Consider the following 27,065-nt stretch of genomic DNA (forward strand, 5'->3'; position numbering starts at 1 on the left):
CTAGCTAAAATGTGCCAAGCACGGGTTTAAATGATCCAAACTGCAAAGACACCTCTCTTTTACAAAGACAATTAAACGTTTGAGACTTATCTTGAAATACGCATTAAAAAAATTCAATTGAACATCTTAAAAAATAGAACATATGCCGTTAAATAGGCATGTTTTAAAACAGATTTATTTTTGTTTTCCTATAGAGAATTTGAGGAATTTGACTGTATTTGGAGTTATTCCGTTTTCATAAATATCAGCTGAGGAACTTGACTTTGGGGCAGGAGACTGGAAATAAATATTTAGTATTTAGTAAAGAATGGAAAAAACATCAATTTACAGGTACACCATTTAATATTTATTATATGCATTTTATATACATTATTTTTCAACAACTGTACTTTTCCATGTGATACAATTTTAAAAATCTGCAGATTCATAGTTTGTAAAACAAAAAAAACCTTTACAAAACTCATCAAAACTCGCCAACTGATCAGAAAGATTTTGTGGAAGACTAGAAAAAATACTTTTATCGCCTTAGTCATGCATTACAGGAAAACCTTTAGTTACACCAGAACTGAAGCACATCTGAGAAAAACAAAAAGCCTGGAAACATATGAACGAGCAGATTTCTGATGACGGTTCTATTCAGAAAACATCTGAAAGCCCAAATGTACAAAATAAAACAAATAATGCATTCCCGGATTCTCTGATGAGAGATGAAAGGTTCCTAAAATTAAATCAATTACTCTATTATGAGGAAAACAATATAATTGTTCTGTCATTTTAAAATTTGCAAGTTATGTTCCGCTCTTAGCCTGGTTAGAGTGCCATGATAGATATACAGGGCTCCTTAGCACACTTACATTAAAGGGTAGAAAGACTGACAAAAGTGAAATAAATAATATGCTATTAGAAAGATGGGAGAATCCTCGATAAATAAACTTGTAACTACTGTAAAAGATGTACAAAATATCACATAGTGATAGGATGCTGCAATTAATTTTTTTAAGGATGTTCCTGGGGCAGGAGGCATGGCAATCCGTCTGTGTTTCACTCTTCTGTACAATCCGTTTGCTCATGATTATAGTGATGTGGAGAAGATTGGTATCCTTAATGGAAGGATAGGGTGGCTCTAAACTTGGCAGGAGAATGCAATTGTGTTGTTACATGGTGCAGGTCCACAGAAAACTCGCTGGATATCAGATCCACACCGCAGCTCGAACAATTTCAATACAATTTGAAGCACTGTTGTGACAGGCTAAATATATAAAAAGACTTATAAAAACTAGATTTTTATCCAAACCGTTCTTGTGCAACTAATGCTAAAATATTTTAAGATAAATTTCCTTTTTGTTTCCTTAAAGCAAAAAAAAGTTCCAGGTGGGGGAAATCTGTGGCGTTTTATTGACACACCAGTAAAAACTGAGAAGAACACAAACCTAGACATCAGAAAATACACAAATAAGTCTCATCTTGGCAACTGTAGACCATTCAGAGACAACAGCGGCTTCTCACACACCAATTCTATATAGAGGTAAAACATTGGGAGACTTGCTTCAAAAGAGCTGAGCCTCCTTTTGAATGTGGTAGTTTATACTGGGCACATATGGAAAATATCCTATCCCACATATTTTCAACGACTGTAGCTTTTCTTGGGCTTAAAAGGATAACTTTACTTTCTTAGAGTTGTATTGCAATCTTGTATTTCATATGAATTCTAGATGATGTGATCAGCCCTGTGTCTTTCTGATGACATAGCTATTACAGTTTTATTCCAAAGGGTAGTTATTTCTGACAATTTCAATCACAGACAGAAATTTACAGCAGTATAAATATTTCAAAAACCACTAATTCCTGGGTATTTCAGGAGAGGAAATCCTTTCCAGGTTTATCATGGAAAACGGACACTCCATATCATGAGACACCAATTCATGAACTTCTTATGAAACGCACTCACCTGGGGGTTTATCAGATGCAGACACCTCTGCATTTATTATTAGGCACTGCTACTCCTGGGTCAAACATGACATACTGTGTTTCTAGGATGTGTTATTAATGTATGTTGGAATGTTACTATAAAATCAAGGACCTTCAGCTCATTATCAACTAAAATTAAGGCTAATGTGAGAAGTGTGGTCCTGTGCACTCAAGGAGCAAGGCTTCCACAATTATGAGCTTTGAATGTCAGTACTGTGCTAGGTGCATTGCAGTAACTGTCTCACTATCCAAATAGGCCTCAGAGCAGGTATGCTTTTCTGATGTCTAGGCAACAGATACTCCCAAAGCCCAGCCACCCTTTCAGCGTCCAACATCCTTACAAAAGGACCATTTTCTTAATCCTAAGGCAGCACACAGTACCCCCAAAAAGTCTTGTAATTCAGACTGCACATTTATGTAAAGGCAAACTCTACCTTGAGCTAAATTTCCATCATATGTTTCAAAGTAGCCTCTGATTTTCAGTATAACAAACAAAAAAAAAAAACTTTGAATGCGTTTTATTTGTGCTGCTCTAGGAAGCATCCATTTTGCATGCGTAGGGTCTACAGACAACAGAAATGCACAAAGTGTTACAATGCACCTGTGCTGTAACTGCAGGAATGAGCACACTTCCTATGGCATTCCAAAACACAAACCTCTGGCATCATATGTGCCCCCCCAACACCAAAAAAGGGTTCAAAGCCTACAAAATGGTCATCATGCAGTAGATAGCAGTTTCAACAAATTAGACCGGTGTCCAAAGTTGTACCCTGTACTCAAATAAATTACTAATACCAGACCATTTTGAAACATCTGATTAAAAAAATGCTGCATGTTAAAATCCTGGTGCCATTTCAGGACACCTAAAGAACAAACATCTGCTCAGTTCAGAGCCAGTCAACGCTACAAATACTGGTTTAATTTCCTTTTTTCTGTCCTTACCAAAAAAATACAGTATTTAATTACAGCTTAAATGAATGAGCCCGACATTCATTAATGTGGCCACCTTTTATCAGTCTACCTGCCAAAAGCAGACAAAGCAAAGGTAGCTCAGATGTGTAGTGTCATTTCAGGAGCTGAACCACTTGCTGGCAGTGACACATACTCTTCTCTTTCAGGCTCTCGTCTGATATTGTCCATAGTGCAGCTGCCAATGGTGCAGGTGTGGAAAACAACACGTCACACAAAGACTTTGGCCAGGGCATCTGCTCCAGCACTGGCAATGTAGGCTTTGGAAGGATGGAACGCCACATCATAAATGGACTCGTCCAGCTTCTTCCTGTGCGCTGTAATCTCCTGCACACATGTCTTGCTATCTAAATTCCATAATCTAATAGAGCAGTCATGACCTGGGTGAAAAATAAAAACAAGTTACATGGAGGTTTACAAGAGAAGAAAAATTGTTTTAGTAACATGGGTTCTCTACATATGTAGCTGTTTTAAATGAATCAACATGTTTGTTAACCGGGAAAATCACAAAGGAGTTCGCTTTCATAAAGGAGGCAGCAGTACAGAGTGCACACAAGCAGTATCTCGGTCACCCATCTATCCCTAAACACTGACCAACATAACTTACATCAGCTCAAACTAGGACAGCAGTGATATTGGTTAATCATTTAAATGTTGAAAAACGTACATTATACTCCATAAATATATTTTGAGAGGGGTACTTACAAATTAGTTTTATAATTTATTAATATCACTACATTGACATGCTATTTTATTAGACAAATGCTGTTTAGTGCTAATGTCGGAAGTTTATTTTTAAGAAACAAGTTACTTACCTTCTATAATGCCTTATCTGGTAGAGACCATCTAGCCGCAGAGTCCTAACTTTAGAATTATCTCCAGACGTCTGACTAAATCCCGACTTTTTTGTGAGCAGTATCCGTGTGTGCCAGTAAGTTTCGTCGTTGGCATCGTCCACACCCAAATTGACGGGCCGGTGCCTATATAGGCACCACCCCAGCTCGCTGACATCAGTTTCTTTTCACAACTTTCCATGCCAGGAACATGGAGCCACGAAGAACACGGACTACTGGTGTGGAAAACTAGGGGCTTGGAAGGGGAACAGCACTGACCCTATAAATCAGTTCATGGACCTGGAGGATAGGTGGGTCGGGTAAGGAATCGGTGGCTAGATAGAATCTCTACCAGATATGGTGTTTCCGAAGGTAACTTGTTCATCTGATAGAGACCTCTTAGCCACAGATTCCTTACCTTATAATAAATACCCAATCAAAAACTCCCTGGAGGTGGGTCTGCGAAACAGTTTCAAATTAGAAAGGCCTGCAGGACCCATCAAGCAAAATTACCGTCCCAGAGGACCGGACTGTCCAGGCAGTAAAGCATCGTGAATGTGTGTCGAGAAACCCACGTTGCTGCTGGCAGATATCTAGGAACGGAACTCTGCATGCTAACGCAGTGGTCGCAGCCTTAGCTCTGGTGGAATGAGCACACAAACTCTCAGGGGGTTGCTTCTTGGCCAATGCGTAGCAACTATTAATGCAGAGCATGATCCATTAAGAGATGGCCCGCTTCTGCACGACCTTTCCCTTCCACCCTCGGACATACCTCTATGAAGAGTTCTTCGTCCATCTAGAACACTTTTAAGAGGTCAAGGTAGAGAGACTATGATCTTTTTTGGTCCAGTCAGTGAAGGTTGCTCCTATTATTTAGAGGGATGTGGCAGAGTGTGAAAAGTAGACAGGGTGATGGACCGGTCTACATGAAAGGGAGTGACAACTTTTAGAAGACAGGAACCTCTAGTGTGAAGCACCAGCTTGTCTGGGTTGATGCTCAGGTATGGAGGCTTGGATGAGAAAGCCTGTGGCTCACTGAATGCTCCAGGCAGATGATATTGTCACCGGAAAGGCTGTCTTGATGGTAAGGAGCCTGGGAGGACAGTTATCCAATGGGACAAGAGGGTGTGTATGGGGGGGCACATTAGAAACACTAGATTATGGTCCCACTGAGGCATGATCAAGGGTGAGGAATGAAACGTGCCGCAGACCTTTCAAGAACTTATTTACAACAGGGGATTTTAAAAGGGATGGCTGATCTGGCAACAGCAGAAAGTTAGCCCTCTAAGGTGCCCACAGCAGAGCCCTGCTGGGCAAGAGAAAGAATAAACCTAAGGACCTGAGAGTGGAGAGGAGAAATAGGGAACCTGTTTCCGTGCACAGAGTTCAGATAGGCCCAGTAACTCAAAAGAGTCAAACAGATAGTCCCTGGCTGGGCATTTTTCTTGATTGTGCAAGGCGTTCCACAATCAAGAATCAAGTTTAGAGATCCTGCCTCAGCACTTCGGATTTTGTGCCAACTTTTGACGTAGGTGCTCCTTTCCACCGTTTTTCTTTGGATCCCAAATTCTAACCGGATTTGAGCTGGGGAGACATATTTTGGGAGGTGGAAAATTGCTCTGTAGGAGTTGGCTATTATGACGTCTAAAACTGCTGCATCTTTACCTTTTAGAGCCTCACTCTCATAGGTCAGTGTCGGCAGCAATTTGGCCCTCAGGACCTGTAAGAAGGGATCGAGCGTGAGGTCGGGAAGCTGTCTCTTCAGTGACTTCAGTGCTAAATACGTTGTGGTCCCCTTTCTTCGCATGGATTCTAACTGAAGTTTGAATGAGCTTTTATGATCCATTAGGATCCCCAGGTATTTATAACTTTGTACTTGATGCAAACGTTGACGATCAAGGAACCAACTATTGATCTTTTTGTGGTAGTTGACTGCCATAATTTTAGTCTTCTTTAGGTTTATTTTGAGTGAATTCAGATTAGAAAAACGGCTTGTTGTATTTAGTAGATGCTGAAGTCCAATCGGTGTCCTACTGATTAAGACCAGGTCATCAGCATATGGCAAGTTTGACATTAGCTTGTTTCCCAATTTTGGAGCGTGGGATACACAGCTATCCAGCTCCCCTGGCAGGTCGGCCAGAAAAAGAATAAAAAGGATCGGGGCAAGGACACACCCCTGCTTGAGGCCTTTCGAGGTCATGATTCGTTTTGAGATGTGTGACCCTGCACCTAGTTTGACCCTGATCCATGTGTCTGTATGCAGCTGTTTTAGGCGATCCAAAAGGGTGTTTGGTATACCCCACTTATCCAGTTTTCCCCAAAGTTTTGAACGATCGACATGGTCGAAAGCAGCTGAGTAGTCAATAAAACACAGGAAGAGGGGCATTTTTGAAACTTTGGCTGCATCCATTAACAACGTAATAGCCAATATGTTAGTCGTAGTTCCTTGGCCATTGCGGAACACAGTTTGATTAATGAGGATAATGGATTTGTCTGAAGCCCAGGATGTTAATTCGTCCAGGATTGTTCCGGCATAGTATTTAGCGTCTACGTCGAGGAGGGCGACCGGTCGGTAATTATTTGGATAATTTCTTTTGCCTTGTGTAAAGATTGGGCTAATAATAGATCCCTTCCAAGATTCCGGAATGGTGACTGTGGTGTTTAAGCCCTTGAAGACTGGTAATAGAGCCTTGCTCCAAAAATCCAAAAGATGGCATCGTGTTTATACAGTACCGGGGGAATACCGTTTGGGCCAGGCGCTCCCATTTCTCTACCCTTGGTTTTTAGGCCTTTTAGCTGCTTTGCCGTGGGGGTGTATCCTTCCTCTACAGTAGGGTCTGTAGAGTCTAAATCGCCAGCCGAAAGGATCCCCTGTTGCTTATGGATGTTAGTGCTGCTGACCAAGTGAGCTTTGGTTGTACAATTTTGTGTCGCTTTTCCCTTGTTCGGGGTTTCGATGTCCGGTACCGCAGTGCCTGCTACCTTATTTGGTTCCCCTCCCTTGTTGTTAAAATGGGCGGAGAGGTAATCTACCCAGTCGGCCTCTGTTATATTGGAACTGATTCCTGGATGATTCGGTCGCTCTAACTTATGAATTGTTTGCCAAAACTTGGCGCTATTGTGTTGCTTGGCATCAAGCAATAATTTAGCCCACATTTTGTCATTCTGTTGCCTTATTTTTCTCCACATACTCCTTCTCAATAATGCCTTCGTTTGTCGAAGACTAGACTGCAGCTCCAAGTTCCCTGGTGTTTTTCGCAGTTGACGAAGGGTTTGGTTTGTGGTGCGTTTGAGGCTCTTAGTTTCCGGGCTGGAGTTCACTTTTATTATTTCGTCATCTGGTTGTCTTAATTTGGTCCCGGTCGCAAAGTTACCACTGAATGTCTTAATGAAGTTTTCCCATGCTGTTACAATGGTGGTCCCAGTTCCTTTTTCTCTCTCAAATAAGGTTTTGGCGGAGGCTGATAGAGCTTCAATGTTGTTGGCATTACACCTTAAGCGCTTTAGATTAGAGACTTCTTCGAATGCAATCGGGTTCCAGGTGTCTATTGTAGCAGCTGGCCTCGCATTCAACAATACTTCCTGTGGGAGGTGATCGCTCGGGCCATGCCACCTATTTTGAAGGTTGCTATTTTATCGAACATGGCTAGTGTTACAAATGTGTAATCTAAATAGGAGGATGTTTTTGAGGAGTGAAAAGTAGCAGCTGGTGGATTATCATCCAAGAAGCGGCCATTCAATGCTCTTAAATTTAGATGTTCCAGTTCTTGTAGCAGATATTTGGCCCATCTTGAGGGTTTGCTATTGTTTGCTTGGCCCTGATTCGGTATCCCCCAAAGTGATGCAAGTTCGTGCACAGGACTGTCATCTTGGCTTACCCCAAAAAGGAGTAGATTGAAATCGCCAGCAACGATTATGTGGGTTGTGTCTTGCTCATCCGTAATCAGTTTTATTTAATTTGACAGCTCCTTTACAGCTTTTTGTTTTCGTTTAGGGTGCACGTAGGTGCTAATATAACGTCTTGTAACTTACTGTTGAATGTGAGCTTTATTTGTATTGCATGGACTGCATTGGTTGATGTAATTTTCGCCTCTATGGGTTTTATTGAGCCAATTGAGGTTATTGAAGCCAACATCATTAGTCCCCCCGAATAGCGACCAAAATTAGAGGCCTTTGTTGCCGGGACGAAGTTGCAGGAATATCATTTGAGTTCTTTTGCGTCATCTTTCCAGGTTACCTGGAGAAGTAATAAATCGAATGTTTTCAAATAGTTGACTACTTCGTGGTCGACCAGTTTGGCTGCCAGGCCGTTAATGTTCCAAATGCAGAGCTTAATTTGACCTTGCACAAGTAGAGCTGCCTGTGGAGTATCACACTCTTGTCAGTTTGGACGATCTGTTAGTATTGTGCGTGTTATTTGTGACCGTGCTTCTAGTCCCGGTTTCACAATTGGAGTTAATGGCCCTGAGCTTCTGCTTAAATTAGATCCCTCTATACAAGCGGAGAGTTTGCCCGGGGTTCTGCTTCTTGCCCCTCCTAATACTGATGTGGTAATTTTGTCTAGGACGATGATTGGGGCTTTTAAGAACGGGCTTGGATAAGGAGATTTCAATTCGACTGCCATTTTTATGCCCCAGTTTTTGAGCGTGCTGTCCTCTTCCTTGATTTTGTTTGCAATTTCATTTGAGCTCCAGCTTGTCCTCGTCACCTCCGGGTCCAAACAGTTATTATTTGGAAGGAATCCTATGGAAAGTAAGTCCGATGAGTTTATATTTCCGAGGCTCGGGATGGATTTTAAGAGTTGTAGAACGTTCCCATATTTAATATGTCATCTCTCCCCCGTGATTCGTATTCCACACTGAAAGTGATACTGACCACTTCTTCGGTTGTACTTTCCTTGACTCCGTGAGAAAGAATTTTGTCCTGTGAGTGGGGCCTTAGTTGCAGAGGGTTGTTCTGATCTGCTCCTTGGTTGACAGATTTACTAGAGATTGACTGGAGGGCATATGGAGACTTGGTTTTGCTGGGTGAGCAGCTTCGCTTTGCAGGGCCCCCCTTCAACTATTTTTGTTGATCCTCGTTTTTTGACAGGTGAACTTCATTAGATGGAGCCCCATGGGGTTGGTCTTCCATGATATGTTTCCGGGCTGCTGAATGTTTTTACTGTTAATGTTGACTCCTGCCTCTCATTCATTATTGGGGTGTTCCTTCTTGCTGGGTCTTTTGCTATTAGTGTTTGCTCCTCCCTCTCATTCACTGTTGGAATCTTCTTTCTTGCTGGAGTTGATGGTGGGCTCAAGGTGGCAGCCGTAGTTGCAAAGGGCTCTATGGTGGAATTGTCCAACCTGTCAGGCAAGGCGGAACAAAATTTGGACCCGGTTTCATTAAAATCGGGGACTGGTTCAGCCACAGTGATGGGTGGTTTACTCAATATGTTTAAGGCAAGAGATAGTAGTTTCTTATTACGACCCTTCCGTTTTTATTTATTACGAGCTTTCCGAGGTGTAGGGTTTGTATTTGAAGGAGCCGTTTTTATTGAGGCCATTTTTGGCGTTGCGTCACTATCCACAGCAATATTGGAAGAGCTCGTTGCCGTTGTTTCCGTTTTTTTGTAGTTCAGACAAGGTGATCCCTACCTTGTGCTGACCCTCTGTAGATGTAAGGGACGGTGGAGCGCGGCCTTTTATTTCTGATAGAAGATTCCCTAACATAGTCGGTAGTGTTGTTAGCTTATCAATTATTGGTGCACAGGTGCATTCAAGATGGATGGTTTGGCTTCCGTGCAGCGCTTTTCGTCCCCGCTTAATTAAGTTATTGAGCTCTAATAGTTTATTGTCGATTCCGGACGTAAAGTCAGCCAGTGCCTGAAGGACCGCAAGCTGCAAGTCCATTTTATGTGATTGATATTGTAGAGCTGTAGTTGAATATTGCATTGAGCTTAAAATTGCAGCCCAAATTGAGTCAGTGGGCGCAATATACTGAAATTGCTTCTTTCCTGCAGTGGTGTGTTGAGCGGTATAGCAGATGTATTTTGAGCAGGTTTTTAGGAAAGACAAGTCCGGGCTTGATATATGAGAATCTTCATAAGGAGACATCGTGTGGCGTTCTGATCGTTTAATGGCCAAGGAGCTATGGGGGACTCCTAGGTAATCTGATGCACCCGATTCGCCTGACTTTGATTTATTCTGCTGGAGTGGGGAGCTGTTTTTTTGGAGACAGCAAGGGAGCCATTCCCAATCGATCTGGTAACTAGTTCTGGGACGTGCCCCCTAGTGTGTCAATTCCAGCTCGTGCCCCTATTTAGTCTTCAGAGGTATTTTCAACTGGCCTAGTATCAACAGTGCTTTTTGGTGGAATCTGTTCATCTATAGCGGATGTATTCCTTTGGTCAGTTTTGACCTGATTTTTAACTTGTTTATTGAATTGATAAGGTGAGGTTTGGGGTTGGGATTTAAATGACGTGATAAGTGACGTAGGGCGAGCCTGATAGGCCGACTGATTGGTTGGCTGATTAGGCTGGCTGATTGGTTGGCTTGTGTCAACGACACTCTTTGGTGGAATCTGGTCGTCTGTCGTAGATGTTTTCCTTTGATTGGTTTTGACTTGATTTTCTACTTGGTTATTAAATTGGTGAAGTGAAGGTTGGGATTGAGGCTCAAATGGCGTGATATGTGACGAAGGAAGAGCCTGATCGACTGGCTGAATAGTTGGCTGATTAGTTGGCTGATGAGTTGGTATAAACTTCTCTGGCTGTAATGGCAATTGCAACCCTTTTACATTCACACTTTTTGAATAGATTGCTGTACCCGGATCTTTAAAAACGTGAATTTCGTGTAAATTTTGTGTTGGAAAGTGCAAGGTTTTTTCTTTTGAAAGGCCCCGTTGATGCTTATAAGGGCACAGTCCCCTTATCTTCCTTGTGTTCCTGGTTACTGCATAGGGTTAACTGGTTGATAAGTGGTTGATTCGCCCGTTCTTGGCTTTGCGCTGGTGTCATCGCCATTAATGGGAGAGTTTGTGCCAGAGCAGATGCGGATAGTCCCCATGGCTGGGATACTTTCTGGCATACTTTTTGTGCTTTTTTAGATGATACTGACCCCAGTCGTAGGCCAATTGGCTCTTCTGTTCTTGCTTTAGCGTTTCCTTGTTTTTGTTTGGACTTTGATTTTGACTTCAAGGAGGGTCTTTCTTACTCGGCCCGATCTCATGACTGGCACTGTGGACCGTATCTGGTTTAACACGTTTAGCACGTAATATATAGTAAATTTAGGTGGGCTGTACAGGTGGGAAGCCCGGTGGGGGTTCCAGATGGAAGCTGTGTCAGTGGAAAAAAGAGTGTCTGCCGGTGTCCCAATTACTGAAGCTGCCAGGCGCTGATATAGCGGACTCGCTCTTCACACTTTTCCTTGCTCCTGGAAGGTACCTCCCACAAAGGTGGGGTGCCAGCCGCTGATCACGCTGCTGATCATGCTGCTGATCATGCTCCTCTCTCTTCTCGATGCTCTCTGGGCGACCCCAAGCTGCCCTGAGCAGCCCACCAGCAGACCAACAGCTCAGCAGGGAGGACCTCAACCTTGCTTAGCCTCAGCGCCGCACAGCCCGCTCCCCCCATAATGTCGCACAGTGCGCTACACTACACTGCACTCCAGACCGGGGGGGCCAAGAGATTGATGAAGGGCTGATGAAAGTTCTGGTGAAAGGGCTGATGTCAAAGCTGGTGAGGCTCAAGGAGGCCGGGGAGGTGGAGGGCGGAGGCGTGGACAGTTGTTAGTTACTTGCTGCCCCTCTCTGCAAAAAGCAATGGGGCGCAGGCCAACCGTGTCCAACAGCCCAGCCTCTGCAACTTTTCAGCGCCGTCTCGCTGGTGTTACCTCCAGCAGAACCACAGCAGAGCAGAGCCGCAGACCCGCAAACCACGATGGCCGTCACCTCCGTCACTGTAAATGGTGAAGATAGAGGCAGCAGAAAAGTGGCAAGCAATATCGGGCAGGTTTCGGCAGATGATGACAGAGGCTGCAACAGGCAGCAACGGGGGTGAGGAGAGCTTGTGGCAAAGCAGCACAACATGGCAACAAGACGGGCCGAGACTGCTGATGGACTGCAGTGGCTGAAAGGCAAGGAGTAGACCCACAGCCCCCGCTTACTGCTTTACGCTACCGCTACCCTACACCCCCTGTAGTCCGTTGGTCTGGGGTGTATGACCACAGGTAGCAGGAGTGTATAGGCTGCAGAAAGCGAGCTGCGGGTAGCGAGGTGGTGACTGTGGCTGTGGACGTGAAGGTCCAAGCACGAAAGTTAGGAGTTTGCTCTGTTCAGCTTGCAAACTGAGCGTCAGCAACAGGAACAGGAAACAGGGGCAGCAGAATAGGAGTGGTGCCGTGCACTGGGTTGTAGCTCCCCGCAAGAAAGCGGCGTTTTCCTCTGTGCACCGCCTGCGGTGTACTGTTACCAGTGTGTGGGGGCGGCTGCTGTTCGGATCGAGATAGTTGGAATTTTTGGGGCCAGGCTGCGCCGGCCGCTACCGCTGCCCACTGCCCGTTACTACAGCTCCTGTGTAGAGAGGTACAGTGAGGCGGCTAATCTGGATGATTAGGCAGAGGCGGTTGCGCTCAGCGGTGGTGGTCTGCGGCCCCATTCTGTTGTAGGACCCCGGTGCGCTGAAAACCGCTGAGAGCCGGCGGGGAAATCAGCCGGGAAATCCGTGGGGGACCGGAGCCGTAAGCGTCCTCCCGCTCGCGTCCTCTGGCTCCTGCTCCACGCTGCTACTGGTTTGAACAATGTTACAAACAATGACGTGGATTCACAGGTACCCGGCTCAGACTGGATGCCAAAAGTTCACCCACTGGAACATCAGGTCCCACTGCAGAGCCTGCATATGCCAGCAGGCGTTTGTCAAAAGCAATGATGCAAGAGTCCTAGCGGCCTCAGAGTCAGTCTCACCGTAATCCAGGATAGAGGCTAAAACATCTGTATCATAGTCAGACTATCCTGGACTCGCCATTTGAGAGGATAGGCCCGAAACTGCACTGTGTCCAGAACAGCTCAGATGAAGGGACAGTCGGAAAGGGAGTCTGGCACAGGACAGGACTGGCCGTAGCAGGCACCAGGCATTTTTCCAGTGGACCGGAAGAATGGGGGCCAGTTTTTGCAGCAGTGCTGCAATATCGGTCCCTTGTAACACAGACATACTTAAAACTAGCACTCCCGCCAACCCCTCTATCCACCTCCCCCCGGGCCAATTGGAATTCCCACACCTAGTTTATGTTCCCAGTCTGGCCGAGCTTCGGCACATTGAAAGTGAACCCCAGCGAATTTAGGAGGTTCACCATAGTCTGGAGGTAGGAGACTACATCCTGGGGCATGCCTGGCATCCCTAATCTCCGCAGATGAGCTGTAACCACCACCATCCCCTTGGTGAACACCCAAGGGGCACTGGTAAGGCCAAAAGGGAGCACGGCGAACTGAAAGTGCATGTGGTCCACCGTGACCTGCAGGTAACCTCTGTAGGCAGGCTGGACGGGAATGTGGAGATGTGTCCTTCAAGTCCAACACTGCCATCCAGTCTCAAGCTTGCCTTTCTGGCTGCCAGAGTCTGAGGGTACTGCGTCCTCGGCCATGCAGAGGCTGGAAAGCTTGCGCACTGTGGTGGCTAGGTGGGTAAAGATGTGGCTGGAAGCCACTTCTGTGGCCATGAAAGGAGCGAAAGGTGGAACGGAGTTGGCGAGGGGCCATGGAAAGGCCCAAAGACTGTGCTCCTTGAAGCGTTCTAGTGCGGAGTCTGCCTCGTCTTCGAAGAGACAGGAGCCATCAATGGGCATGTCCGTAAGCGAGGCTTGGACTTCCCCAGAAAAACCAGTCATTTTCAGTGAGGCGTGACACCGTAAGGCCACCGATAAAGAAACCGCTATGCCTAGCAAGTCAATTGCATTCATGTAGGAAGCAGGCTCTCTATATACTATACCAAAAAGAAATATAGAATGCAGAGTCCAGTGGGTCCCCAGAGACTTTACAGAGGCTAAAGCAAATAATACTAATGCTCTCTTTTGTGGAAAAGTTGTCGCGCAGTTAGGCTTATCAGAGGGTAATGCTAAGCATTTGTTGTACTCTCAGAGGCAATAAATGAGATGCACTCAATGAATAAATCTGAGACCAATTTATAAAAGTAATACCTGAGAAATATGTTTTTCAATAGAAATATTTTTCAATACAAAAAGTAGACACTTCGTGCAATTCTTAAACTGGGAAATGTTGACCTACCGGAGGAAGAAAACAGTCAGCACACAGGTAGGTAACAGTACACCACCACTGGAACAGGGGTGGCCGGGTGCAAATACTGGGTCAGGCGCCTTACACAAATCAATTGAGATTGCGGAAATCGGCTGCCTACAGGTAACTAACAGCGGCTTGGGTGACCAGGCGCCAGGGGTTGAGACGAGCATTGGGCAAGGTCCAAAGCAACACCAACAGCGGCACTGGGTGCAAGCACAGCATTGGGCGCCTAATGCAAGGCAACGGAGAAAGACCAAATCGGAAAAGGGCTACAGGGTCTGATCAGGAGGCCGGCTGGGAACCCAACAGCTGGAGAGGTATGTTGCGATGCTCAGGGACATAGGGACACCTTTGGTCTTCTTCACCCAGGGCGGACAAGTGCAGGGGTGCTTTTTGGTGTTGGAAACAGCTTAGCTAGGCTTACTTACAATATCCAGGAATCGACATGGATATTGCTTGGGCATATCTGCTCATGCAGATATGCCCTCACAGGAGATATAGTGCACCCTGCCTTGGGGCAACAAGGATTCCGATAGGGGTGACTTACCTATATCCCAAGCAGTGTCTGTGGGCATGGCATACAGGGATGTGTGCGATGAAGACTCTTCAGTCTGGTCTGCACCAAGGCATGCAGTCTGCAATGGCAGAGTGCAGGACCTTGGTGAGGGGATCCTAGGATCGTATAATTTGAGCTGCAGACCTTGGGGTCCCCTCTTCAGTGTCAATGTCTTAGGTACCATCTACTAGGGACTTACAATGTAAATCAATTAGGGAATTGTGAAGCACGCTACTCACCGCTGAGGGTCTCAAGGTGCTGGGGGTAAGCAGCTCCGTTCAGTCGAACAGCCAGGTTTAGAGTGTCTTTCTGAAGATGTTCAGAGAGGGGGCGCGTCTGATGTCGATCGGGAGTTCGTTCCAGTCCACTAGCGCAACAGACAAGGTGCCTGACTCCGGACCACAGGGTTCGATCTCCGGCTCCGGTGGCAGGTTAGCCCAGCACCATGTGACTCTGGGCAATAGCTTGCTTAATCTTCCCGACGGCCCCCAGCACCGGGACCCATCTACAGAGGCAGCTGTGCGCTTTACAAATGCTGGCATTTACATTTTACTGAAGTAAAGCCAATTGGGAAACAAAAGGTACAATTTAGGGAAAGTGCTCTGGCACAGGGGACCTGGTTGGCAGGGACCGTGTACACTTCCAGTCGAAGTTGCATCATTTTCCAGGCAAAACATGGGGGCTAACCATGACCACAGTCAAGCCCACAGCTGATCGTGAACTTGGCTGCATCTCTCTAGTCAGCAATAGCTTGGGAAAGTCTGGCTCGGGACGCCCCTAGGAACAATGAGCAGCACCTGCACAATCAAATCTAATCGAGGATGGGAGTAACTGCCCATAAGGCATGCGGTGGAAGAAAACCATTTCTTGCCTAAGGTGTCAAGCCTCTTGGTGGGGCGGTAGGAAATGCGCCAGGATTTACACTGGAAGTAGAGACTTGGACGACCAAGCACTCCAGAGTAGGGTGTTGGGTGAGGAACTGGGGACCCTGGGGCAGGGTGGTGGGCTATTGTCCTGTTCTGAGTTTGGACCAAGTTCTAAGCAAGACATCCAGAAGGGCTTCATTAAATGGGAGGAGCGGTTCGGAGGGGGTCACTATGGCTGAAGCATGTTAGTCTTGACTGCCACTGAGGGCAGGCTAAGGTCCAGGACCTTGTCAGAACATCTCACCACCATAGCAAACAAGGCTCCTTTCTCTGTAGCCACGGTAGGGGGAGAAAGCATGCCAGTATCTGGGGAAGTGTCCAGTCCACAGGCCTCAGCCACGTCCTCACACCAGTCTATGTTGAGATCTAGAGGCTGGTATTCTTTAGGGCCCAGCAACCCCTCCCAATCCTCCCGAGTCCTAGCCCGTAGTAATAGGGTTCAGGTTCTGGCCTGGAAGCCACAGCTCTAGTTGGCACCGGAGCAGGACAACGCTCCTCCGGCTCTGAGTCAGGGATCAGGACGGGGATGGCACTGCCGGGTGTGTCAGCATCGGGACCAGCGCCGGTAAGTTTGAGATCGTACGACCGGTCCGGATCGATCTGTGGATCCAAGGGACCTGACTGGTACCGGGGTGGGCCCGCCAGCGGGAACCAGTCGGGACTCCTTCCCAACCAGACGTATCCGAAGGTACACCGGCAGGGAAAGGCCACCCAAATATGATTGCATGGCCTCATAAAACTGTCGCAGTTGGGAGGGGGTCGCTCCGGGTCTCAAACTTCAGGAGGTGCAGAGCAGGCCCAGCCTCAACCGCAGAGGACTCAAATGACGATGCTGCCTCGTCTTTTCTGAAGAGCGCGATGGACAGGGCGAAGTCGAAGACCTGTTCAACTTGTAGTAGTTCTTTTTCTTGTGGGACCTACCAAAATGCCCGAATGACTTCAAGTGTGACAAGCATCTTGGGCCCAGTGACCGATCCCGGGACCTTCCTCAAGACTGAGACAGTCGCAGCGTCGCACATGGAATGGCAAGTAGCTTGAGGAATTGCTCTCTCAAAGGCTTCGGCTGCATGGGGCAGCAATCGGAGCAGACGCACCAGAGACAAAAAAGATGTGGGCCAGTCACAGACATCTTTCTAGGACAGGCGCCGCAGGGCTTGAAGAAGCCAGCCTTCCTAGTTGACCTGCCTGCCAAATCAGGAGATTTCACTCGCACAAACAAAAAAAACAACAAAAAAAAAACTTCGACAGCTGTTCAAAAAAAAAAAAAAAATTCAGTCAAAAAATGGACTGGAGGTAGCTCTCTATGGATCTGCGCGGAGAGAAAAGAACTGACCTCAGTGCGCAGGGGTGGGGCCTATATAGCCACAGGGATGTCCAGTCTGGTGCGGATGATGCCACGCAGATCCAAACGCCACCTACTGGCATGCAGGGGTACTGCTCCTGAAAAGTTTCCAGATCCAGTCTGACACCAGAGGATCATTTTAAGGTAAGGAATCGGCGTCTAGAAAACTATCAGATTAAGTTAATCATAAACATCCCAGTCTGCTGCTGCTATGAGCTGACTGAGGCCGCTGTTAGAAACATTCATTTCTAGGTCTATACTAGTGGCTGATGCATTTGCACCTTCTTTTGCAACAGCTTTAGCTTTTCCCTTCTGTCCTCTAATGTGAGACTGAGTAGGAGCAAAATGGTGAGGCAAGATGGCACCCGAGTAACATTTCACCCGCGATGCTCCGTCGGCCGGGCCCACAGGAACTGTGATAAAATCTACAGTATGCCCCCCACAGAGCATCAAATGAATTAAAAGCATCTTTAAATGGAGCGACCCCAGTACCTGCACATTGTAATCGCATTTGTGAGCAAGCACGAGCAAACCGGAACCGGCGAGGTGCTCAGTCAGCCTCTCCCGCTGTTAGCGCTGCTAACGCCTGTCTCAGCTCAGCTCGATCAGTCATAGCTGACACCTCCTGCCCAGCGGCCGGATTCCCTCTCAGAGCAGCTGGACAGAATCCTCTCGGCAAACGAAAGGAGCGCTACAGTGGAACAGAAAGGAGCCGGATCAAAGACAAGTAAGGATGGCGGGGCAGGGTGGCAAAACTGTTAAACCTAAGAGTTCTCATCCCTTTCTCCCCACAACAACGCCAGTGACTTTCCCCACCGCATTGATTGTGGAAAATCAGGCTAAGTGCATTGACACACGTGGGGCCCGGGGTAAGGAGAGAGAGAAGAGCGAGAAAGCTAAAAACAATGAGCGCTTTCAAAAACCTGACACTGCTAAGAAAGCTCAGCCTAAAATCCCCAGGGACCAGGCCAATTCTCAAACTTTAATCTCCAACATTTTTGGCCCAAGTGAGGGAAAAGCTCACAAGGTGACTGAGCAGAGAAACAAAGACCAAGCGGGGGAGAATTATCAAACTGCTGCTGACAGTTTTAACGCCGCTACTGCCCCTAATACGGCCCCGGTAGTAATAGCTGGCGCACAAGTCTACCTCTACCCTGCGACCTGACTGCGAGGAGGCATTTGGAAGTAACCGTACCACGAAGCTCCAAGCGGACTCTCTTGACACTCTTGGCTGCAAAAAGACCTCAGAAAAAAAACTCGGGAGCAAATTGCAGTGAATCCTCCTCAACCTGCAAGACCCCTGAATTTGATTTGGGAAAAATCCCTCACCCCCGGCCATGAAACCCAGCACCCTCGAGAAATTCTACTAACAGATGAATCGTATGTTTCATATCTGAGTATATCCACCTCCAGTGAGGCAGAGGGGCGAAACTGGAAAAGCAGCTCGGACTTCGAACCGCCTTCCAAAACTCAGACCGAGCAAAATAAAAATTAAAAAAGAAGCCAGAGAAAGAGGACTGAAACCACCGACCATGGAAGTGCTGGGGATCTCAAATGGGATTACTCAGCCACACAACTCACTAACATGGCAGACTTAATAGTGTGCTCAGGAGAAAATCACAGTGTGTCACCGGCAGTACCAAAGATAAAGGGCTGGGGGTCCAGAACGATCCTGCTCTAGCCGTGGTCCTACAATCCATCAAGAGCTTCCAGGAGGAGGTAAAGCTAGATAACCCGAGATCTCGCTTACCTGCCCAAAAACTACAAGGGGCCGTTCGGAAGGTGGGCAGAACTTGTGCTAAAATCGCAAACAGGATGGCCTCTTTTGAAACCCGCACTGAAAATCTCGAGAAGGATCTTGTCACTCTGAAAGCGCAAGGAAATGAACATGACGGCATTGGGAAGGACCTAATTTGGAAAATGGAGGAATACGAGAACCACTCAACGGCGTACTAATCTTCGCGTTCTCTGCATCCCTGGGTGATCCCAGGAACTATATGATCACGTTGCTGAAGGGTGCCTTCCCCAAACTACACACCTGGGATTGGGACAAGGAGATCCAGCGAGCCCATAGATTCACTCTAGCACCATTAAACGTCCCTCATCTACTCAACACCCAGGCGCAATGCTCCTATACTTCGGTAATATATAGTTTACCTGTCGGTGTAGTTTTGCAGCTTGAAGACTTTCTGGATTCACTATGCTGTGCATTATTCCGCCATCTAGTGGTTGGGTCCGGATTTGTAGTATTTCTTCTCTCTTTTTTTTTTCTTTGTGGCCCAGGTGGGCGTCGACATACCACCATTTGGTGTCCTTCGTGACGTCGACGCGCTTCCTCCGGAAGCTCCCAACCTTTGGTCGCCATCTTCGGATTCTTTTTTTTTTTCTCGTGCTACTTTTTGTCCTTTAACGTTGTAAAGTCTCATCTTCCGCCCCCTTTTATCCTCCTGTCTCATCTTTCTGGTGGAGGAGGGTGGGTTCGCTAGTGAATCCAGAAAGTCTTCAAGCTGCAAAACGACACCGACAGGTAAGAAACTATACGTTTTGCAGCGTGAATCTTTCTGGATTCACTATGCTGTGCATCGACTTTGTAGCAGTTTGTCCTTATAGTGGTGGTTGGGTGGAAGATGAGCACTGGTTACTGAAAATGTTTTGCAAGACCTTCTGTCCCACTTGCGCTTCTTTGTTCATTTGGATATCCACACAGTAGTGCTTAGTGAACGTGTGCACTGAAGACCATGTAGCCGCCTGGCAAATGTCTTGAATTGGTGTGTTGGCTAGATACGCAATTGTTGCTCCTTTCTTCCTTGTTGAGTGAGCATGATCTGCTCCTTGTAATGGCTGAGCTGCCTGTTTGTGGCAGAGCAGAATGGTTTGTGCAATGGATTTTTTGGTAACTGGTCGTCCCAAAAAACTGCTGGCAAAGGATACAAAGAATTGCTTTGTTTTTCTGCACTCTTTTGTCCTTTCCATATAGTGCCTCACTGCTCTCCTGGCGTCCAGTGTGTGTAAGGCCCTCTCTGTGCTTGTGGAAGGTTTTTGGAAAAAACTCGGTATTTGAATTGTCTGATTGATGTGGAACTTAGACACCACCTTTGGCATGAAATGCGGGTCCGTTCTCATGACAATCCTATCACTTTGTATTTTCAGGTAGGGTTCTTGGAGTGTTAGCGCTTGCAATTCACTTACTCTTCGCAGTGATGTGATAGCTACTAGGAAGGCTGTCTTTAGTGTGAGCATATGCAGTGTAGCTTTGTGAATAGGCTCAAATGGTGCCTTCATCAGTTGTGTTAGCACAACATTGAGGTTCCATGCTGGTGCTGGCTTGGAGGTGCAATCCTTTTTGCACCTTCTAGGAATCTTTTTACCATCTGTGAGGTGAAGAAACTTTTCCCTGTTTCTCCTCTTGTGTAAGCCACAATTGCCGCTAAGTGGACCTTTAGGGATGTGTAGCCTAGTTTATTCTGCAGTAGATGCGTTAAGTATCTTAGTACTGTTGATTCCTTAGTAATCCTTGTTTGCAGTTTCTCCCTAATGCACCATTCGATGAATCTTTTCCACTTTGCTACGTAGCACTTTCTTGTGGTCGGTCTCCTTGCCTCTCCGAGTACCGCCATTGTGCTTGCCAATAGTTTGAGGTGTGCGAACTGTAGGTCCCCAGGAGCCATGCAGCTAAGCTGAGGCTTTCTGGTTCTGGGTGTAGTTCTCTTCCGTTTTGCATCGTTAGCAGGTCCTTCCTGGCAGGGAACCTGTGTGCGTGCGTTTATGACATCTCCATGATTTGTGAGAACCATGTTTGTCTGGCCCACTGAGGTGCTATCAGGATGAGCATCTGCACTGGTTCAGTACCCTGTGCAGTAGCGGTATCAGTGGAAAAGCATAGGCAAATGTCCCTGACCAGCTTATCCATAGCGCATTCCCCAGGGACTGTTTGCACGGTACTCCGGATGCGAAGTTTTGGCATTTTGGTGTGTTGCAAATAGGTCTATTTGCGGAGTACCCCATTTGTGGAATACCTTCTGGATTTCTTGTTGGTTCATCTCCCATTCGTGGGATGCTGACATCTGTCTGCTGAGCCAGTCTGCTTCTACATTGTCCTTCCCTGGTAGATGTATTGCTAACAGGTCTATTTTCCTGGGGATTGCCCATCTCCATATTTCCTGCGCTAGCCGGGAGAGTGTCGCTGATTGTGTCCCTCCTTGCTTGTCGATGTAGAACATGGTAGTTGTATTGTCTGTTTGTATCAGTACTCTGTTCCCGTACAGCAGTTTCTAAAAGGCCTTTAAGGCTAGGAACACTGTCTTGAGTTCTAGGTAGTTGATGTGCTTTATTGCATCCTGATGTCCCCACAACCCCCTTACTTTGAGGTTGTTTGTGTGCGCTCCCCACCCCTTCTGGGAGGCGTCTGTTGTAATGGTTACAGTTGGAGTTGGTTGTGTGAATGATCTCCCCTGTGCTAAGTTCTTCTGGTTTCACCACGCTATTTCTTGCTGTACTGTCTGTGTGACAACCACTAGATCCTCCCGACTCCCTGTCGCTTGTGACCATTGCTGCTGGATCCATTCTTGGAATGGTCTCATGTGTAGGCGAATATTTGGTACCAAATGTATGCATGATGCCATCATCCCCATCAGTTTGCTCACTGTCCTCACTGTCAGAGCTCGCCCCTTGCGGTAAAGACGCGTCTCTTTGCATATTGCCAGAGTCCTCTTTGCACATGGAATCACCGTGCTCTGTATGGTGTTGATCTCTGTTCCTAAGAATATCTTCAGTTGTTCAGTTGTTCTGGTTCTATTGACGTCTTCTCCCAATGGATCGAAAACCCCAGTTGTGCAAGCGTCTGTATCACTATCTCTATGTGCCTCTTGCACTTGTGGTATGAGCTTGCTTTTACCAGCCAGTCGTCGAGGTATGGGTATACATGTATCCCCTTCCTCCTTAAGTGTGCTGCTTCTGCTGCCAGACATTTTGTGAAGACTCTTGGTGCTGATTTTAGTACAAAAGCCAGCACTGTCAACTGGTCGTGAGTTTTGTTGATTATAAACCTGAGGAGGTGCTTGTGTTTGCTGTTGATGGGGATGTGCAAGTAGGCGTCCTTTAAGTCTATCGTTGCCATGTAATCTCCCTTTTGTAGTTTAGGTATGACCTCTTGGAGCGAGTTCATCTTGAACCTTTGAGTCTTTATGAACCCGTTTAAGAATCTGAGGTCTAGAATTGGACGTGATGTTCCATCTACCTTTGGTATGAGGAAGTAGGTTGAGTATACCCCCCTTGTTCCGTTGTTTTTGTGGCACCATTTCTATGACCCTTTTCTTTAGCAGTTCTCTTGCTTCCTGCATCAAGTGTGCCCGCTCTTTTGTTGAGCGCACTCTGACCCTTGCCCTTCTGTTTGACGGTGGCCTTTCCAGGTCTATACAGTACCCATATTGAATGAGGTTCAATATCCAATTGTCTGATGTTATGACTCCTCCACTCCTGGAGGAAGTGTCTTAATCTGCCTCCTACTGGTGTTGCGTGTTGGAGGAACTGTTGAAGCTTTTGATTTTTTGCTGGTCTTTGTCTTGACTCTGTCTGCACTTCCTGAGGTGTTATCCAGGTGTGCTTTGGTTTTGCTGGTCAGTCACTTTGCTGCGGGAGGCCGACTCCACCTCTGGCCGTTACCCCTTCCTCGGCCTCGCCCTCGAAAGGATTGTCCTTGGGGATGGTACTGCCAGTTCTGCTGTTGCTGCCCCTGCTGCGGACCCTGGTTACCTCCTTGGTAACCTTGCTGTGCGCTTTGGTGTGTTGCCCCAGGTTGATGATTTCCTCTGCCTGTTGGTCTCCTGGAAGGTGTTCCTCTTCTCATACCTCGGAACTGCAGTGCCCCCCATGGACCTTGCTGTTTCGTTATCTTTTTTCAGCTAGTTAAATTTTTCATCAACTGGTGCTCTGAACAGTTGTTCCCCATTGAAGGGTGTGTTGAGAATGTTGTTTTGGACTTCATTTTTGAAACCCGAAATCCTTAGCCAGGCATGCCTCCTTTCTGTGATCCCCAGAATCATCTGCCTGCTAGATGTCTCTGCTGCGTCTAGGGCCGACTTTAAACATGTATTAGCCATGTTCTTCCCCTCTTCTACCAGGTGGCTTGCCCTTCTCTGGTATTGCTCTGGTAAGTGCTTGAGGAGTTCTCCCACTTCTTCCCAGTGCTGGTATGCGTGTCTGTTGATGAGTGCATTGGAGTTGGCGATGCGCCATTGTATAGCTGCACTCCTTTCCATCTTCCTACCTATCAGGTCCATCCTCTTGCTTTCTTTGTCTGGTGGTGGGCCTGAGTTTGTGGGTATATTTGCTCTTTTCCGAGCCGTGGATGTGATGATCGAGTCGGCTGGTACTGACCCTCTGATGTACATGGGATCTTTTGATGAATGTTTATATTTTTTCTCTGCTCGTGGAGTCACTGCTCTACACATGGCAGGCTCCTTGAATGCCTCCTTCCCCTGGTCCAGAACACTTGGGAGCATGGGCAGGAACTGGCTTCTAGTCTGGGATGGCAACAAGGTCTCCAAGAGGAAGCAAGACTGGGGTTTCTCTTCCTCTAGCTGCACTCCATACGTGTCTGCAGCCCCTTTAATGACTTGGTTGTAGATCCCTATGTCGTCCGGCGGCGAAGGCCTCGACGGATATGATTCTACACCCTCTTCAGGGGATTCGGCGTCGAGATCTTGCCACGGCAATTCCTGAGCCTCCAAGGATGTCGAGTCTTGGTGAGTCTCGTCTTCCTCCTCTTAGTCTCCCCCGTAGTACAGGTCTTCCTGTTCCTCTCCAGGTTCAGGTGTGTTCGGCGGTTGGAAGTCCTCGACGCACCCTTCTGTTTCGGTCGTTGCTTTCGATGGTATGCTGTAGAATTTCAACTTTTCGTCAAAGTCTTTCTTGCGTTGCAAGAGGTTTGCCATTTCGGCCTCAAGCCTTTTCCTCTTCTTTTCCATCTCGGCCGCATGATCGGCTTCGAGGGACTCTACTTTCCTTTTCGCGGTTGTCGACGCTGAAGTCGAAACCGGTTTCGGGCCTTCGCCATTCGACGTTGAGGCCTCTTTCGTGGCTGCTCTTCGGCGCCTTTCCCTTGTCTTGGGATTTCGCCGTCTGGGGGTCCTTCATAGAGGATCCTACGGTCAGCTTGTCCCTGGATGCAGTAGTCGACAGCTTCGACGGCCCTGCTCCTTTCGAGGACTTTGGCTCGCTTTTGCGAGTATCAGTGGAGTGTTTAGGGTTCGACGACTCTTACCTCCTTCGACGTTTTCTTTTCGACCTCGACGACCAAGACGTCTTCTGGTCCCTCTGCTATGTTGTCTTCCTCTCTGCTGGAGAGTCCCAAATCTCGGAGCGATGGGGGCGTCCCCTGCCCCTGCATGTTGTAGTTTGCTCTTCTCTGTCTCTCCCTTACTCTCAGGGTCTTCAGGGTGAACGCTGCACAGGCGTTGCAGTCCTCGCTTCGATGGTCGAGCGGCAAGCAGAGATTGCAGACCGGGTGTTGGTCCTTTTGCGCGTACTTGTGGTGGCAGTTCGCGCAGAATTTAAACTGAGTTTTGTCCATCACCGCGCCCAGGGAGCCCCCTGTATGTGCATTCTCCTTTGAAACGTCGAATTCTTCTATGTTCTCTGTTCTGTCGTCGACCTTCTTCCTTACTTGATCTCCGGTGTCTTCCCCGGTGATATATTCTAAAGTTTTCTTCTATCTTCTACTTCTCTCCAAAGTTCTTGGCGCTCCTTCACTGTTGATCCAGACCCAACGGCGGAAAAAAGAATCTGAAGATGGCGACCAAAGGTGGGAGTTTCCGGAGGAAGCGTGTCGACGTCACAAAGGACACCAAATGGTGGTATGTTGACGCCCACCAGGGACACGAAAAAAAGAAAAAAAACAGAGAAGACATACTACAATTCCGGACCCAACCACTAGATGGCGGAATAATGCACAGCATAGTGAATCCAGAAAGATTGACGTTGCAAAACTTTCTCCTACGCCAGTCTCTTTACGACTTAGCTAGACCAACTGCCAAGAAGGAATTCAACGGAGTCTCGTTCTTTACAAGACCCGATTTCGTCATGCAGCTGTCGAGGGCAGATGGAGGCTTAGGCAACTCTTTGCCTCCTTCCAACAACTTGGAGCTGAAATATACCTTCAGAACCCAGCTAGTCTAAAGATAGTCCACAGGGGCTCCACGCGCAGTTTCGTCTCCGAAATTCAGGCCCAGGCGTATTTACACGATATCACTGGCCAAAATGCGAACAATATCAACCAGATTTAGTGGCTTACAGACTTTAAAATGGTCTATCATGAATCCTACCACAAAGTCACTATCTTATTTTCATCTCTCCTCTCTCCTCCACCGCATATTCGTATAGCTCCTTAGAAAATTTACAGTAGACAATGGATGGTAGAGCTAATTTTTCTATGTTTCAATGTTAGACTTTTATTTTTGGGAAGGGGGGTAAACTTATTTCCTCTTTTCCCCTTTTCTTTTCTGCACTGCACTGGCTGGGGACAACTAGAATGGGCGGGCAGCCCGGCGGAGGCACGGGGCTATGAATGCTCAGATGGCATCATCCTAGCCCGGGCAGTGCCAGCTAACGTCAGCAATAGGTGGGGGGGGGGGGGGGGGGGGGGTGGAGGGAGGGCTTGGATGGGAAGGGAAAGGGTGAGGGGGGTTTGTGGGGGGTTGGCAACACATTGTGAAATTTCTCGATTTTCCACTTTTCTTTTTTGCCTTTTTTCTCGCATCTTAGATGAGTAAACTCCGTATAGCTACTGTTGCCTAAATGACCCCAAAAAGAGACGGAATACTGCAGTTGGTCTATGCTTATTGAAGGCTGACAATTTGTATGCAGAAGACTCACATCGAAAGGTCTCAGCTGCATTTACGCAAAACACTTGGATATACTCTAGTGGGGGGGAACGATGCATAGCTCACGCACATGAGGGGCCGTGATCCTGACAGCTAATAGTACTATACAATTTAGGCGCACTTCAGTCGATCAGCTAGGGAGATGGGTAATTACGGAATGTTGCAAGGATAATGGCGATCTGCTCACCGTCTGCTCGATCTATTGCAGCACTCTAGATGACCCAGCAGTTTTTCATCATATAAATAATTTATTAGCCACCTGGCCACTCCCAATAATAATTTGTGGGGACTTCAACATCAACGTACCCGCAGATAAAAACTTAACGCAGAAACTGACTGGGTATATAATGGCAGGAAACCTGAGGTGTTCCGGGTGCTAAGGACATTATGCCAGGAGCATGCCCTCTGATCTTTGGAACGGACAGTATCCTTCTGACCCAGGCTTTACTTACTTCTCTTATCCCCACAATAAAAATGCCAGATTAGATATCAGTATCGCACTCTCTTCTTCACGACTGCTCTATTGAAAAAGCGCCTCGCATTCTCGCTGATCACAACCCACTAATGGTACAGCTAAAGGGGAAACTGCCAAAGGGTGGGAGAAGTACCACATGGAGCTTTGAACGAGCTCTACTTTTCAACTAAGACTACGGTAATCATATGAGAAGATGGATCCCTCAATTTCTTGGTGAGAACTTGGGGAATACAGAAATCAAAATTGTTTGGGATGCGCTAAAATCTGGAATACTGGGGGAAACCCTCAGATTTTCCCTGTCATTGAATAAGAAAAACACTCAACGCTCTTTGACATATGACAGACTAGCTTGATTAGCCGTAGCTGAAGAGGAACGGATTTCCGCGTTTCAAACTGGGCGTGACCCCGCTGAAGCACAAGTTAATGTAACAGTCGCAAAATCGGCGGTTATGAAGATTATAGCAAACACAGCTGCTGATAAACTTACAGCATGGCGGGAGGAGTTATACGAGAGTAGCGAGCAGGTAGGGCATCACCTGGCAATCAGAGCAAGACAAAAACAATTTTAAAAAAAAGGAGCAAAATGGCATGCTATATTGTCCCAGACTGGCCTGGGCATGGACTACTTTGATGGAGGTTTTAAAGCAAGTAAAAGAGGACTGGCAGATTGCGCCATGTTTGGGAGAATATATTATCGATCTAGAAAAAGAAAACTGGGGGTGTAAGCAAATAAAAATACTAAACAGGTATGTGAAGAGATATACCTGTTTAGTATTTTTATTTGCTTACACCCCCAGTCCTCTTTTACTTGCTACTAGTTCTCCTTCCGTTTTTTTCATCCCCGGTTC

General features: G+C 46.9%; 1 protein-coding gene across 3 annotated transcripts in view; it reads right to left on the reverse strand.

The window, feature by feature from the left end:
• Window positions 1-323: 323 nt before the first annotated feature.
• Window positions 324-27,065, reverse strand: part of STRN3 (striatin 3) — a 900,588-nt gene continuing 873,846 nt past the window's right edge. For all 3 annotated transcript variants that reach the window (XM_085627373.1, XM_085627372.1, XM_085627371.1), the window contains one exon: window positions 324-3,317. In XM_085627373.1, coding sequence (XP_085483499.1) covers window positions 3,148-3,317 — 170 coding nt within the window. In that variant the 3' untranslated portion in view covers window positions 324-3,147. The remainder of the gene's footprint in view (window positions 3,318-27,065) is intronic.

This window comes from Triturus cristatus, chromosome 9, assembly GCF_964204655.1.
Source record: "Triturus cristatus chromosome 9, aTriCri1.1, whole genome shotgun sequence".
NCBI lineage: Eukaryota > Metazoa > Chordata > Amphibia > Caudata > Salamandridae > Triturus > Triturus cristatus.